Source organism: Colius striatus, chromosome 8 (genome assembly GCF_028858725.1).
Source record: "Colius striatus isolate bColStr4 chromosome 8, bColStr4.1.hap1, whole genome shotgun sequence".
In the NCBI taxonomy this organism is placed as follows: Eukaryota; Metazoa; Chordata; class Aves; order Coliiformes; family Coliidae; genus Colius; species Colius striatus.
This window is the reverse complement of record NC_084766.1, coordinates 16,913,365-16,928,507: the sequence shown is the minus strand read 5'-3', so window position 1 is coordinate 16,928,507 and position 15,143 is coordinate 16,913,365. Positions and strand designations below refer to the sequence as shown.

Here is a 15,143-nt window from a genome sequence, read left to right as displayed (position 1 = left end):
ATATCCCAAGGGATGGTGACTCCAGCACTTTCCTGGACAGCCTGTGACAACTCTTTTGGGGAAGAAATCTTTCCTAGTCTCCAATCTAAGCCTCCCCAGTACAATTTGAGGCTGTTCCCTCTTGTCCTGTCACTTATTACTTGGAAGAAGAGTCTGATCTGCCCCTGCCACAACTTCCTGTCTTACCCCCAGGTCCCTCAACCTCTCCTCATCAGGCTTGTGCTCCAGACCCTTCACCAGCTCTGTTGCTCATCTCTGGACATGCTCCAGGACCTCAGTGTCCCTCTTGGAGTGAGAAGCCCAAAACTGAACAGAATACTCCAAGGTGCAGTCTCACCTACTCTCGATGTTAGAACCTGGCCAGAATACTGGCTATTAGCTAAGTGTGTAACTTACACTCAAAACAACTATCTGTTCAATTTTTAATAGTACTTGCCTATATTTTAACTTTGTAGCTATCCTGAAATAAATCACATGAAGGCAAATACCAAGCAGCATGCAAACAGTGGGGACATCCAAAACTCACCTGGACAAGTTACTGTGTGACCTACTCTAGGTGGTCCTGCTCTGGCAGGGAGGTTGGACTATGTGATCTCTCAAGATCCCTTCCAATCCTTAAGATTCTTTGATTCTGTAACAGAGGTATAGCTATTCTGTGCACCTCTGTCCCATGCAAGGTCACGCAATACCCTGCCCAACAGCTTGCACCACTGCACCTGCTTGCTCCCTCACACCAAACTCTGCATTTTGTTTCTAATTCTGCTTTAATCAATCATAATTAGAAGATCTCAATTTTGCCTCTTTTAGAAGTAATTTCCATTAAGAACCCCTTTTAAAGATTCAAAGCCTTGTAGCGTTTCCATATGCTTAACTTAAGGAAAAAAGCATAGGCAGCAATATATGAAGGCCTCCAAAAACTCAGGATGCGGTTGCAATGAATAAGTCTCAAGGATTAATGAAGTTTCATTCAGCCTTTAAAACAATTCAGAACCAAGTTCCAAATTCAATAATGAAAATATAAATCCATGAGTGTAAATAATACTCTGCTTATAAAAAAAATCTTGTATATATAGAAACAGTAAATTTTGCCATTAATGTAAGTTCAAATACTATCACTCAGTTAAAGAAGGGAAAAAATTTAAAAACCTCATTTGTACCTTAAGAAGTACAAAGTTGGCCCCTTTTAAGATTCAGTACAGGAACACAACTTGATATAAAGACACATGAATCCAGTGGTGGGAAATCATCAAATCCAGAATCTATGCTGATCTCTCAAGGAGATCTTTAAATGTCAGATATGGTCAGTGTGTTTCTGACTGTGAGAACAAGGAATAGTTATTTTGCAAAATAGTAAGTCTCCATATTTTTTTGTGAATTATGGGTAATTGAGCTCAGTATTCACCACTGTTTAACTAAAGATACATTTCTAAATAACAGAATTTTCTGTTTATTAAGTTGCTAGCATATGATGAATATGTGCACTGGATGCAGTGAAATGCCACATAGTTGTCATTTTGAGATCTTAATTCTAAAAGCTTAAAAGAGACATTCCAATCTCACTATCTCTTTTAACAACTATATAATTACAATTGTGATACTGAATGGCAAATGATTTGAAAGAAATTTTGATAAACTATTCCAGTCAATTCTCGTATACAGTAAAGACTCACCCTGCTGAATCCAGCATCAACATCCATAATTTTTACTTTCAAGCTGCATGTTCCATAAGACAGTAACATCCAATTCTCTACCAAACCTTCCAACAGGTCAGGTACTAGTGTCAAAATATTTTCTTATTGCAACACATTGCTTCATCTGATATTCCTTATTACCCTTCATAACCTCTGTTTGTTCTCTTCTCAATTTTTTTACAAAGGCTTCTTGATGGCAAAACTATTCTGACTTATTTATAACCCCTTACCATTTATACAGCTTCATCTTCTCATGCATAGAAAAGATGGAAGGCTACAGGAACGGAGCTCTGGTAACCAAAACGTTCCTAGTGAATTCAGCAGGGGTCCTTCTGTAAATCTGAGGCCTTAATTGTGATTAATCAGCTCTCAGTCTGATTCTTTCACTAGTCCTGTCAAGTTGTGGCTGTAGCATAAAATATGTAAGGAAACAGGCTGAGAGCAATGCTGTAGAGAACAAATTGATAGTGTCACACAAATGGCAGTTTACTCCTTGGGATACAATAGCAGCTTGCCTGGAACCAAAGCATCACACCATACTGAAAAAGCATAACCAACAATAATTTGTTACTATTTTGCAACCCTAACGGCATAGGCAGACACCTCTTATAAACACCTTCTGTAAGTACGTGAACAAGACCACAAAGAGAAGATGCAGGAAGTATCCAGGTAACAAGGTGTTAACTGATCAATTATTCATCTCATTCCCCAATGCCTGTATGTGCACATCTGCACATGGCTGTGTACTTGTACACAGTTCATTGCAACATGATCCATCATTCATCAGAGGTCCAAATTTGACTACAGTAAAGCATTTGTCCTGAAAGACATCCAGAAGCGTGAACACACAGAGCTGGACAACAAAATTTACTGATAGTTGCTCTGAATCCTTTGATAAGACTGTTTTTCTGGTTTAAAATATCTATACCCAGTTTAAGCAAGATTCACAGAAAAGGAATTATTTCATTTGAAGTACAAGTGTAGAAGCATTGACTCAACTGCTGATACTCTACACTGTACTGAGATTTCACCATCACTAATTTCAGTCACATGAGATAGTAGGGAGGAAACAACTTACCACTTCAACAAAAACAGCAAAAAGTTTAAGGACATTTCTACTCTGGAGCTGTTTTCCACAGGAGATCCACTGACTTAATGCATATTGTGACTTACAGTTGAGGTGTGTTGCTTCTATTAGCTACAACACAAAAGTTTCCAGTTCCGATTTACTTATTTAAAGAAGAGTTAATGATGCATAAGAATTCATAACTAAATAAACTAAATCATTGCAAACACATCCAAAGCTTTTCAGAAATTCATACTTCTCCCCACCATACGTAATGTAACCATCTTTCTTGCAGTACCCAGTTACAAGTAAATACAAATTTTAACTTTCTAGATGTTAACAAACACTAAATCAAGCATTTAAAAGCTGAGAAATAAAGTCTATTGTGCCATTCAGTTACAGAGCTGCAATCCTTTTATTTCTCTAATTTTTTATTTACAGAAAAATATAACAAGCTGATACAGATATTGTTATTTCAGCAGCATCAAATCCCCAGAGTCCTTCTACAATGCATATATTGAAAAAATATAAAGAAGAAGCTCACAGTATTGATTCCAAACATCTGAACTATTTAGGCACCATCTATAACAAGCTCTTTTAACATGAGCTGACTGATATTTGAGCACAGATTACTCTTTTAACAGCAAAACTGCTGTGTGTACAACATCCTATCTTGGATGTTGTGACTACACACCATTTAAACATTCTGAAAATGAAAACAAGGCTTCTTTAGTTTTTTCTTTCCTAGTTGATATACGGATGATATAAATACGGTACAGCTTTCTACTCAAATTAATATCACACTGAGTTACTTTTGTGGCACTCAGACTGCATTACAAAATGCCAAAACAATGAGTCCTGCTTAGTATGCGGACACAGTTTTGCTGAGACTAATCATAATTTTTTAGTTTTAGCAGACATGATTACAAGAAAAATCAGCACAGGAGAAGGAAAACAGCCTGTTTTTAAAAGTCACTCCAGTACTGACTAACAGAGTTCTGTAGCATGCAAGCATATTAACAATTGGTACTTTGGTTCCCTTAACAGTACAGCCTGCACACTTATCCGTCTTGACCTTGAGCAACTCCAATAGTAAGCAGTTCCCTCAAGGCTAACAGCAGAGAGGTTCCACCACTATGACCTGGACCAAGCACCCACAAATGATAAATCACAACCATGTGCAGCACAGAATTGTGCCTATATTAAGAGATTTAAAAAATATTCACAAAATAAAAATAAAGAACAGTAGTAACGTAGTATCAGGAGTAACAGCCACCTGTACGAAGCACTGACTCTAACAAGTTAAAGCACCTCAGCATAATACAATATGCTCCAGAAATGCAATCCTAAGGCACTTTGAGAACTCAACATTGAGGATGGTATAATGACATGAGAATTAAAAACCAATTTTCTGTTGAAGTTTCCATTACTATATGTAAACAAGGTCTGCTATTTCAGAGGTGTCCATAAACTCATGTTACTAAACTCAAGAGCAAACCAACATGAAACCTTGAAAAAGCTGCATGTGAAACCCAGAATACAGCAATGTTAACACTCAAGCTTCAGAGAAAGAAGACTCCAGCTCTACCAACCACATCAAAAACAAAACCAAAGACTGGCCAGAATTTTGTCCTCCAGAAACACCAAATTGACATAAGAGGTCAGACAGCAAAAGTGAGCTGGTGTATTAGCAACAAGAGAGCTAACTACTGCTGCATTACAAATAATTGTGGCCTAAATACCTGTTAAAACTAAAGGCATATTCACCAGAGCTATCTAGAGCCAAAGATCAAGGTAATCAAAGAGCGTAACTTTCTAGAAGAAATGACATCTCTCAGCATTTTGTGTGACTGTTACCTTTCCACCCACAATCCCCATTGCCAGGTTTTTTGAGACCAGACCCCAGTGCTGAGCCAGATATGGAGGCACCTCCACACCCTGACCAGCCGATGCAGGGTAACTGAAGGGGTGTCGCAGAAAAAGGGGGGCACTCACCATTCCGACTTTCTTCATCAATAGGAACTATTGTGGCTGGAGGACCTGTTCTGGCCAATTTGCAATCTATAAAGATGAAAAGACAAGTTATTTCGAATTCCAGAAGGAGGATCTTGGGTGTTTTGTTGCTGTTTTTTAAAACAAGGCAGTATATTTGGCACACTGAAGACAAGCATTCCCTTAATACAACATATGTATGAGCTAACAACTGTTAGCTAACAACTGTTAGCTAACTGTTAATTAGCTAACAACTGTTAGCTAAGTTACACTCACAGATGATAAAAATCTGAGCTATTTACTCATCCTTTACTCTGACAAACTTTAAAAAACAAGGGAGAATCTGATGAGAAAATACTTAACATCTCAAAACCTGATCCATATTTAAAATAAACAATTCAACAGCAAAAAGTTAATACAGTTTGTCCTGTTTTCTCTTATGTCAGCCTTCCTTTCCACATCATGAACACACACCCTCTAAATTGTTGTCACATACCACCACCATACAGTCTGATGGCTACACTAATAAACTTGTTTGTGTCTTGCTCTAGAGATACCATCAGGGATCTTGGTGAAGCAGAAGTCCTTCAGGACAGATAATACAATGGTAATTTAACCAAACAAAGTAAAAGAGGAATGAGTAAAAGGTATATATAGTAATTAAAGCTTTACAACATAAATAAATGTAATTTGAATTTAATTGCCAAACAAAAGGACATGATTAAAGAGAATTAAACAGAATTTTAATAATATTCTAAGGAAAATAAAAATTAAAAATGGATGAGAAATTTCAGGAAGTTACATGTTGCCATCTTACCCTCATATTGCCAGTCTGGAGTCAAAAGTTTAGAGTCATCAATGGAAGCAGACCAGAATAATGAAAGAAAATAAGTAAGATTTGGTTGGTTTACTCATAAGATAGGTTCAAAGACATAAAGCAGTACATGCAGAGCTAGAAAATGCATAGATGCAGTTTTAAAACACATAAAGACATGTATACTACACGTGATGACTGCACTTTGGGACCAATTTGGTTTTCTACATTAAATAGAAGAAAAGTATTACCTCTTTAAAGCACAGAGGAATAAAAGGTAAGAATGGTTTCCGTTTTCAAGCTACCTCACAGTACCACTGAAACAGTGTGCTCAGAGACAACCACACTCCTTCCCATTTCACCACAGAGAATGGTATATGAGATAGAAGTGAACATTTTTTAAGACATTTAGATGCTCTAGACACAGCCCCAGCTGCATGGATGGCTACACCTAATTTGTAAGAAATGACAGCTTCTAATTGCTTTCTAACCAAGGAAAAAAAGTGCTGGAGTATCACTGTAATTGAGGGGTTTTTTTGACAGAGAGGTCTAAACACTTAATGCAAAAATCCCAACAGAAAATGATTTGTAAATCAAACACAAGAGCAAGTTGAGGTAAAATTCTATTTCCCATCTTATGGTAAAAATTATACATTTATTGACTTCAAAAGAACTGTGATGCAGTAAATTACAGGCTCTAATTACCCCAGCACAGACACTTAAGGAGGAAGATCAAAACAGTGAGGCATTTATTCACATCTCAATTTAGGTGAAGCCTCTAAAGGACATCTCTGTGGCACAGTGATTTTGTCTAGCAACAGCTTTGCTATCAGCTGATGAGTTCAACTGCAAACTGAACTTCTAAACACCCTGGATAGGGGCTCATAGCTCCACATTCCTGAATGACACCTTAATTAATACTACTGATACACTCACACTGTAATTACCTTTTTTATGTGTTTGTTTTTTAACAATAAATAGACAAACCTTGTTCTGAAGGTGAAATACAGAGAGTTTGTGTGGGTAACCCATTCACTCTCTTTCCTCACACCAGCAACACTGCTTGCCAAGCACCACCAACCCACATGGTTTGGTAATCCTAAGCAGTCTAAATAGAATTACTTAATGAACAAATTCTCAGTACTTTTTCTTTTATTCTTATATCTGCTAATTTGATACATAAGAATTGACTGTTTTTTGCTGACCTGATCTAGGTGAGCCTGCTTCTGCGGGGAGGTTGGACTAGATGATCTCTAAAGGTCCCTTCCAACCCCTACCATTCTATGATTCTTATTTCTTTTCTTGTTTTGAAGGCAATAACAGAGCAAACAGATCACCTGAAATAATGACACCCTTTGTTGCACTGTAGTTTCCTATGAGCATATCCTGTGGGAAGATAAGCAATGTTTGCAATAGCTACATGAAATTGTTTGCATAGCTATATGAAATAAGGATTTTAATTTTTTCCCTGCTCTTATTTTTTTCCCTAGATGGCATAAAAATAACAGGACTGAACAACTCTAATATTTTCCAAAGACGTGTTAAAATTTTTTAGAAGTTCAGGATTTAGTTAACTGCATTACTCTTCAATAAATTTTTTGTTAGGGTTACAAAGCTCACTGATATAAACTTTCACTGACATTGTTTTCATGAACGGTCCTGCTATTCACTGTTGAAAAGCAATCACCATACACACAACCAAAAAGAAACTCAAAGTAGAGACAATTTCTAATTCTAAAAGTTGCATGTGCCTTACCAAAATAATTTTTTTTTTTTTTTTGAAGACCCAATGAACTCTTTCCCCAGTGAGCTTTCTTTTTCCATGATAATCTTTTCTCCTTGCTGGGTGTCTTAGTGAAAAGCTTACCCAAATCAGGCTAACTTCTAGTGGTTCAATTCTTCAATGAGCAAATTATCAAAAACACAAGCCAATCACGTTAGCAGCCTTTTCACAGGACTATTTTTCCACCAAACACATCACAATTTCCAGAATTATAATCAAAATAGTTACACAGTATGTTTAGAATGACTGTTTAGGATTGCAATCTGGAAATACAGTCTCAGAGAAAAGGCAGACTACACATTTAAGTTCGTAATTTGCGGGGAATTTGTTGCAAGTGTGAGCGGATGAAGCAATAAAATTTATCATAAGATAAATTTCAATGGAAAGAAGGTATTAGAGCGACAGCCAAAACTATTTCTATAGCTAGGGGAGGAAAATAAATAAATAGATGTGTAACAGAAATCTTGCTATGGATTGCCCTCATGGCATCAATAAAGAAAAACTCAGAAGAAATATGTCATTTTATAGCATAGGTAAGAGTTTGCAGATTCATTCATATAATTTCAATCACGTCAGTATTAACCAAATATCAGATTGCTTTTTAAGATGCCTGCATCCTGCCTATCTCACAGGTTGAACCTAATAATGCCACAATCTTACTTAGTTTCACATTTATCCATATACACTGAACATATAAATTTAAAATTTCCAATTCAATGAGAGACAATTTTAATCAAAAAAAAAACCCCTAAATACATGTTGTAAATACATAAGTGGTACCTCATTTTCCCCCCTTGCAAAATACAACCAAGAGAAGCAGCAGTAGCAGTAAGACTTCAATAAGCAATAAGCTCAAACACTGTATTGTATCACCAAGCACCAGCCAGGCCTGGTTAGATATACTGGATACATGAAAAATAATGTCTTGAGACTGAGCTAGATACACAGCAAAGTTATTCTCATCATCAGGAGGATGAAGAATCCATCCTAGAAAGGTGACAGAGGCTTGAATTATTTAGTCCAGGAAAATGAAAGCTCTCTAGAAATACTTTTAGGTAAATATACAAGAGAGAAAAATCACTTACTGAAACTAAAGAGCAGAAGTGCAAAGAACACTCTGAGTGCAAAGGAGGAATGGCCGCACGCTGCCCACAAACTTAAAAAGTAGTTTCAGTATTTTGGAAACATATCTTTAATTGCTCATGAAAGGGATTACATGAAATGCTCCTCAATGACATTATGAGACAGGGCCCAGCTCTGAACTTGTTCCTCAACAGAAATTATTTCAGTAGTAACAGATTGCTTTATTCAACATAAACAAGTATGGATAACTGCAGCAGCCTTACAAAAGAAATATTTAACAGTTTATTTTCCTAATCTTCTGTTTTCAAGTACCCTAGGCCCACAACTGGACACTGGTATACATCTATTAGGTATTGTAAGTCGGGTTATTTCACATTATTAGGTAATTAGGTAATTTAACACTGCAGAATATTATCAGAATACTGACAAGTATCTAACTAACAATCACAGAATCTTAAGGGTTGGAAGAGACCTTGAAAGATCATCTCGTCCAACCTCAAATTTTTAATAAAATTACTGCAAGTGCTAAGACAGGATGGTCTCTTTCCATCGTATAGTTTCTTTGAAAAGAGACCCTGTTCCCCACCAAAGAGCAGTTAGCAAGCAGAAGCAAGGAGATCACGCACACAGAGGCTGCCCGACTTGTGTTACTGATGGTAGGAATCCCCACTCAGCTGGAAGCACAGCAAGAAGCCACCTGCTAAACCACAATCTATTTGTTCTATAACTATTTTTTATAACTTTCTCAACCTAAAGCAAGTTGCCCTCAAAATTCCTGGGCATAATGGAATAGTCACAGAAATCAAATCATCCTAATTTGAACACACTTTATAGTAGGCAGAAAAGGCACTACATAAATGAGCTTCCCTATCTACAGTTTTCATGATGTGTTTTATGTTTAAGCAGCACTAGTAAATGTACTCATGATGTAGCAGTGCTCTTGCCCCAGACACCTTACAGAAAAGGCAGTAGGCATCAGGGAAATACAGCTTAGTAAATAAAACAACAAGCTATGAAGGCTTTCCTAAAAGCTTCCAGAAAAGCATTTTTGTTCCTGTCATTAACTTCACTGTTTCATCTAACTAGTGTGTTTGCTTTACAATTACATGATCAAGGCAAAGGCAGATAAATAAAGGGCCTGTCTCCTTGGGAGCAAAGTGAAAATCTATTTAACAAACTTCATGGAACAGTTACATGGCTCAGATCCATTTGGTTTCTGAGGGCTAACTTTCATTATTTTACTTTCTAATTATTTTTATTGAGATAGCTGGGAGGAAATTCTCAATCATTGCTCTAGGTAAGATGCTCAGCAAGGTCAAACAGACTGAGTTGAAACAAACATAAAACTTGAATAATCCCATATTCCACCAATGGAGAGCTGCTTGCTTTTTTTCTTTTCACCTTGGCCTTGTGCTTTCAAAGCCACTTTCCATCCAAACCTTACATTGCTTAGAGGACTTTTCTGTTTTTCAACTTCATAGGTAAACAGAAACATCTATAAAAATGAAAACAGATGTTACTGAATTAGCTAATAAGAAACTTCAAGTGTGAGGAACTGACATGCAACACCAAGACATCTGAGCAGAGACAGTCCTGCACAAGCTGGGGGTTAAGCGTGCCACCAGCCCAAGGCCTCTTCCAACCACTGCTGCCGTCTACGTGTGGGGTTTTGCAAATAACAGCAATGTGCTTTCCCCTGCCAAACTCTCTTGTCTTCATTCTGTCTATATTAAAGGCTGATAATGTCCCTACAGCTCCTCTCTGCCAGGGGGATCTTTCTCCTGCCACCTCTGGGAGACCTTTCTCCACAGAGGAGTTGCAAAAGACCTCAGGAAATGGCCTCCTACTCTGAATCACTTGAAGGATGGACTTCTTCACCATGAACTGTAGATGGAGCTTACAAAGCTGCAGAAGTCTTTGCAAATATCTGCTTAACACTTCCTATAAGCCTCATATTCATACACTTGCAAAGACAGCATTAACTTCATGCACATTTAGAAGCTGCCTGACAACAAAGACACAAAGCTAGAGGTAGCCACAGCGATCAAGAATTGCCTACAATATCTCTCTACTAAACATAATTATGTGTTCAGCATTCACATATCCCAACATCCCAGCTAAATAAAACATCTGAATTAGTTAGGGGCAATGTCTGAAGTTGGCTGTTCTAATCATTAAATCATATGACTGCAAGGCATACAATCGCATCAGTTGTTTCAAAGTTTAATAATAAAAATGGCTTGCCCCCAAAGCCTTATAAATTTAATAGAATCATAGAAAGGTTTTGGTTTGGAAGGGACCTTAAAGATCATCCAGTTCCAAGTCCCCTGCCATGGGCAGGGATACTTTCCACTATATTAGGTAACTATATTAAAAAAAAAGACTCCTAAAAAAATTGAGAGAGGATTTGTGTTCCCAGTAAACTTAGTTCTAGCACATCAAAGACAGAAAAAATTTTATCCTGATGAAAAAGAAAAAATAAAATAAAGTGAGCTGCCCTGCAGTGAGTACGACACACTTATCTGGGAAACAGTCAATCTGAGCTCTTTTGGGAACATTATTCTGTGAAATAATTGCCATTGTCTCCTAAACATTCCTGAAACTAAAAGTGAAGAAAAGATCCACTTCAATATGCTGATCACCAAATCTTCTTCAAGCTACTTTAAATCAACCAATTTTTACTCTAAGCTATTTTACATTTTATCTTATATTCTGTTTTTCTTTTATATATACAGATAAGTAGTTCTGTTTGTTTTTTATTTAAACAGTCACAGGCAGTACAACAGGCAATGTCAAAACCTGACTCAGTTCCTAGTAGATATGCAGCCTGATTTAAAACACTTTTTATTAAATAAAATTCTACTCACTAACTTCTGAAGGAAGTGATTTATTGGCAGAATAAAACTTCATACTTTCATTTGTCACTGTAACAAAGATCAGACTCTAAACTTTATCAGTAATTATGCAAGGCTCTCTTACTCTCCAGTACCAATCCCTTACTTACCTAGGGCTTATCTCTGACTCAGAAAAATCACACCATGCAATTACTCTGTATTTATGTTTCACCCACTTTTTTTGTATTAATGAAGCTCAGAATGTAAACTTAACAATTATGCAGTCTTTGTCTGTACATTTATTTAGCCCAGGTTGAAAACAACTTTGAAAGGTGATGTGTGTATCACACTGACAAATAGCTTTTGTGTAGAGCTGTGAACTCAAAGGGCAAAATTAAGGCCTGGCAACTCCAACATGATGAATAAAGCCATATTCATCCAATAGAAAAAACCTCAAACCTATCTTCAAGCACAGCCTACAAAAAGCCATATTCCAAGAATCCACAGTATTAATTCTTAGTCAATTTTTTCTTTCTCTTAACTTGTCCAAGCTCTTCCTGAAACAATGGAAGTGTGTAGCAGCTACAACATTTTGTAACAAGCTTAATTTGAACTAGTCCCTCTTTCTTCCCATGGCACCACCTCATTACAGTGTAGGAAGAAACAGTACCCAGCCACTTCCTACTGACCCTCTACACCCTCTAAGTCTTCAGTAAACCATTTTATTATGCTTAAGTGTTGCAGTAAACAATATTTTAAAGTGAGTTCAGGACTCTGATCCATTTCAATGACTACATGCTATGAATAATAACAAAAATAGTAATATGGAAAATTGGTCCCCACCTCTAAACAAAGTCACTGCGACTCTGGAGCCTCTAGACAAAGACTCCTGCTGATGCCTCAAAATCACTATCAAACACACCAAGAAAATTTTTAAGACTAACACCATATACACTGTACTCAACTGTAGATGAAATACTGTGGCAGTTTAATGTGTCACCATCTCCTGTCTGGAGGACAAGTCATCCCTGTACCACCGACCTGGCAAAGCAGAGAATGTCAACATTTGAACTAAGCTACAGATCCTTTTGTCCTGACTTCTCCAAAGTGACTGCATGCCGATGCTTAATTCGGCTCAGTTGTTTGAATTAAGGGCAGCTGACGATGAAGTGAGAATAAATGAGTGGCTAGTGCAATGGGTGCTTGGACACCATCATCCACTCCTGCACTTTCCAAAGCAAATATGTGACCATACTCTAACACACATGTCTTTAAATATCAGAATCGCAGGCCCAGCTCTCCACCTGTGCTCTGCAACAAAGGAGACACCAAAGCCACTTCATTTGATATGCATGCAAGTAGAGAGAAAACCTTGTATACTTAAAACACCAAATGCTAGAAAGTCCACCTCTGTAAAACTGAAGTGCTGAAAAGTCGTTTAGTACTACAAAAAGGCTGACACAACAAGTACGTCCAAACTGTTTTCCAGAGGCAGAAGAGTGGGAAGGGACTTAGAGAAAAACCTGAATAAACAGAGAGGAGTTTTCCAGTACCTAGAGCAGAACTAAAAGTCTAGATTTCTAAAGTTTTGTTTCTTCCTCTCTGCAGTTATATGCATTTTAGATTTTGCTCTAGTAAGAATAAAACAAAGCAAGCACTCAACAATGAGCAGTGCTTCTTAGTTCATGGATTAAACAACAGCCTTAATTTCCAGCATTCTCTTTTCTGCAACTCTAGACCTCTCTGTTCATGTTGAGGAAGTCAAACTGTTTAAAGCCTTTTTTCACATTTCTTCTGCACTGTTAAACACATAAAACACCTGTATTAAATGCAAGAACCACCAAGTCCAACCCTCAAACCCGAGTCATTGATAATGCTGTGGCCATTTAAAATACGAAATTAATGAGAAGTCATTAAAAAGAAATAGACACAGGGTTTCTGCCTGACCCCTGACTGGAAATGTAGCAGTTTGTGCACATGTCATGCAAGAGAGGTACTATAAAACAAAGCCAAAACACCTGCACTAACTGGTTTGCTAAAATGTTGCCAGAAAAGCCAGAGGCAGGAAGGCAGGTTCTGCACCACCGTGGTTGCAGACGGCACAAGCTACAGAGAAAGCCCATTTCAAGAGAACTAAGTAGTACACAAAACAGAATATCAATGAATACAATAAAACCTCAGGTCTACAGGATTTTATAGATTGAATTTCCCAGAACACCTCTTGGGAGTTTGCAATGTGCAGGGAAAGTGATAGTGCATTCTCTACTTTATTTAAATTGGAGATATAAGAACCAGAACTCTAACAGACTAGCACTAGCTGAGGTTAAAGCACTTCACATTCAAATCTGCTGGAAAATGTACTTCTGTTTTGAGATGCACTTTATTCTCAGAAATACCCTGATTGCTCATGAAGTACACAATCCTTTGAAAGACTTTATACTTACCTCCACATTTTGTACTTCCACCACTTATTTCAGCAGGGTACACTCACAGAAAAATCCTATGAAAGACTCACTCTAAACATCTCAATATACAGAACAAGGTTCCTACTAAAGAGCTACATAGAACTATATATTGAAATTGAGTAACTAGGCAACCCAATTTAAGGGGAAAATGCCCTCCTTTGTTTCCTCTGTGACTGAATTCAGCACTACAGCTGTGCAATCTAGGATAAGCTTGGCATAACCTTTATATTAGCAGGCTTGTACTGCAATTGCTCTGTATTGAAAATAGGATAAGAAGGGCTTTCACAGACTATATTCAGCTCTTCCTGACATACATCTCTAATTGTAGGATCTGGGAAGGAAGGGCAGTAAACTTGAGTTTGATTCAAACACATTTGTGATATTTTTTAAAGCTACAATGAATTTCTGTACTTAGATTCAGAGTGGCTCAGTTAAGTTCTGCTCTAAGATTCATAAGTTCAAATTCAAAGACTCATGTGAAACGATCGAAATGTCACAATCTGACTGCAGCTGAATTTGGGGTTGGTTTGGTTTTTAACTGAGCAAAAAGTGAAAAAGTGAAGCTGACAGATAATCAAGTACAAAAAGGACATAAACCAAACAAAGAGTATTACTGTAAGCTTTTGTTCTCACAGCCCCAGAAAACATGCTTTTCTACAGAATATACAACTTTAACAATCATTTTATTTTCTAGTTTTACTTTGCCATTCTTCCAACTCTTTTTTTTTTTTTAACAGATAAAATATCTATAAAGGGTTTTGTACCTGAAAATTGCCCTGCTAGTTTACAGCTTGAGAAAAATGCAGTACTATCCATCTTTTGGGCAATATTATTTTAGATTGAAATAACTTTCCATTTTACAAGCGGTTTTGGAGTTGACAGTGTCTTTAAAATAACACTTGTGCCTGAAAACACGGTAAAATACATAAAAATATGACACTATGCCAAGTAACACCTAAAACTGCTATTACCAAAAGAAACTTTTAAAATCATTAAAATGTAATGGATTACCTTAGAATAGCTGCAATATCTTCAGGAGTGCTTAAACTCCAGAAGTTGACTAAAACTGCTTTTAATCATTGTGATGCAATGATTATTAAAATTTCATACTGCTTTCCATATTTTCAAAATTGTATTTTGCTTATTAGCCATGTGATGGATTTAAGACAAAAATTTCAAATAGAAGGATGAAAAAATATTTAATATTTGGAATTAAACTGAACTGAGGTACTATAAGCCAATTTTAAAGTCATAGCAATTGTAACTGCGTAAGCAGACATTTAACTAAAATAAAAAGCAGACATTAACTAAATAAAAGCAGACATCTAACTACTCGTACAAGCAACTCAGAAACAGTAGATTAAATACTTGTATCTTTTCACATCTTGAAACTTCTTTTCATGTACTAGCATTTA

General features: G+C 36.8%; 1 protein-coding gene across 1 annotated transcript in view; it reads right to left on the bottom strand.

Annotated features, from left to right (window-relative positions):
* Positions 1–15,143, bottom strand: part of PCDH15 (protocadherin related 15) — a 495,784-nt gene that overhangs the window by 328,557 nt on the left and 152,084 nt on the right. The window contains exon 3 of the mRNA XM_062000927.1: positions 4,753–4,818. Coding sequence (XP_061856911.1) covers positions 4,753–4,818 — 66 coding nt within the window. The remainder of the gene's footprint in view (positions 1–4,752; positions 4,819–15,143) is intronic.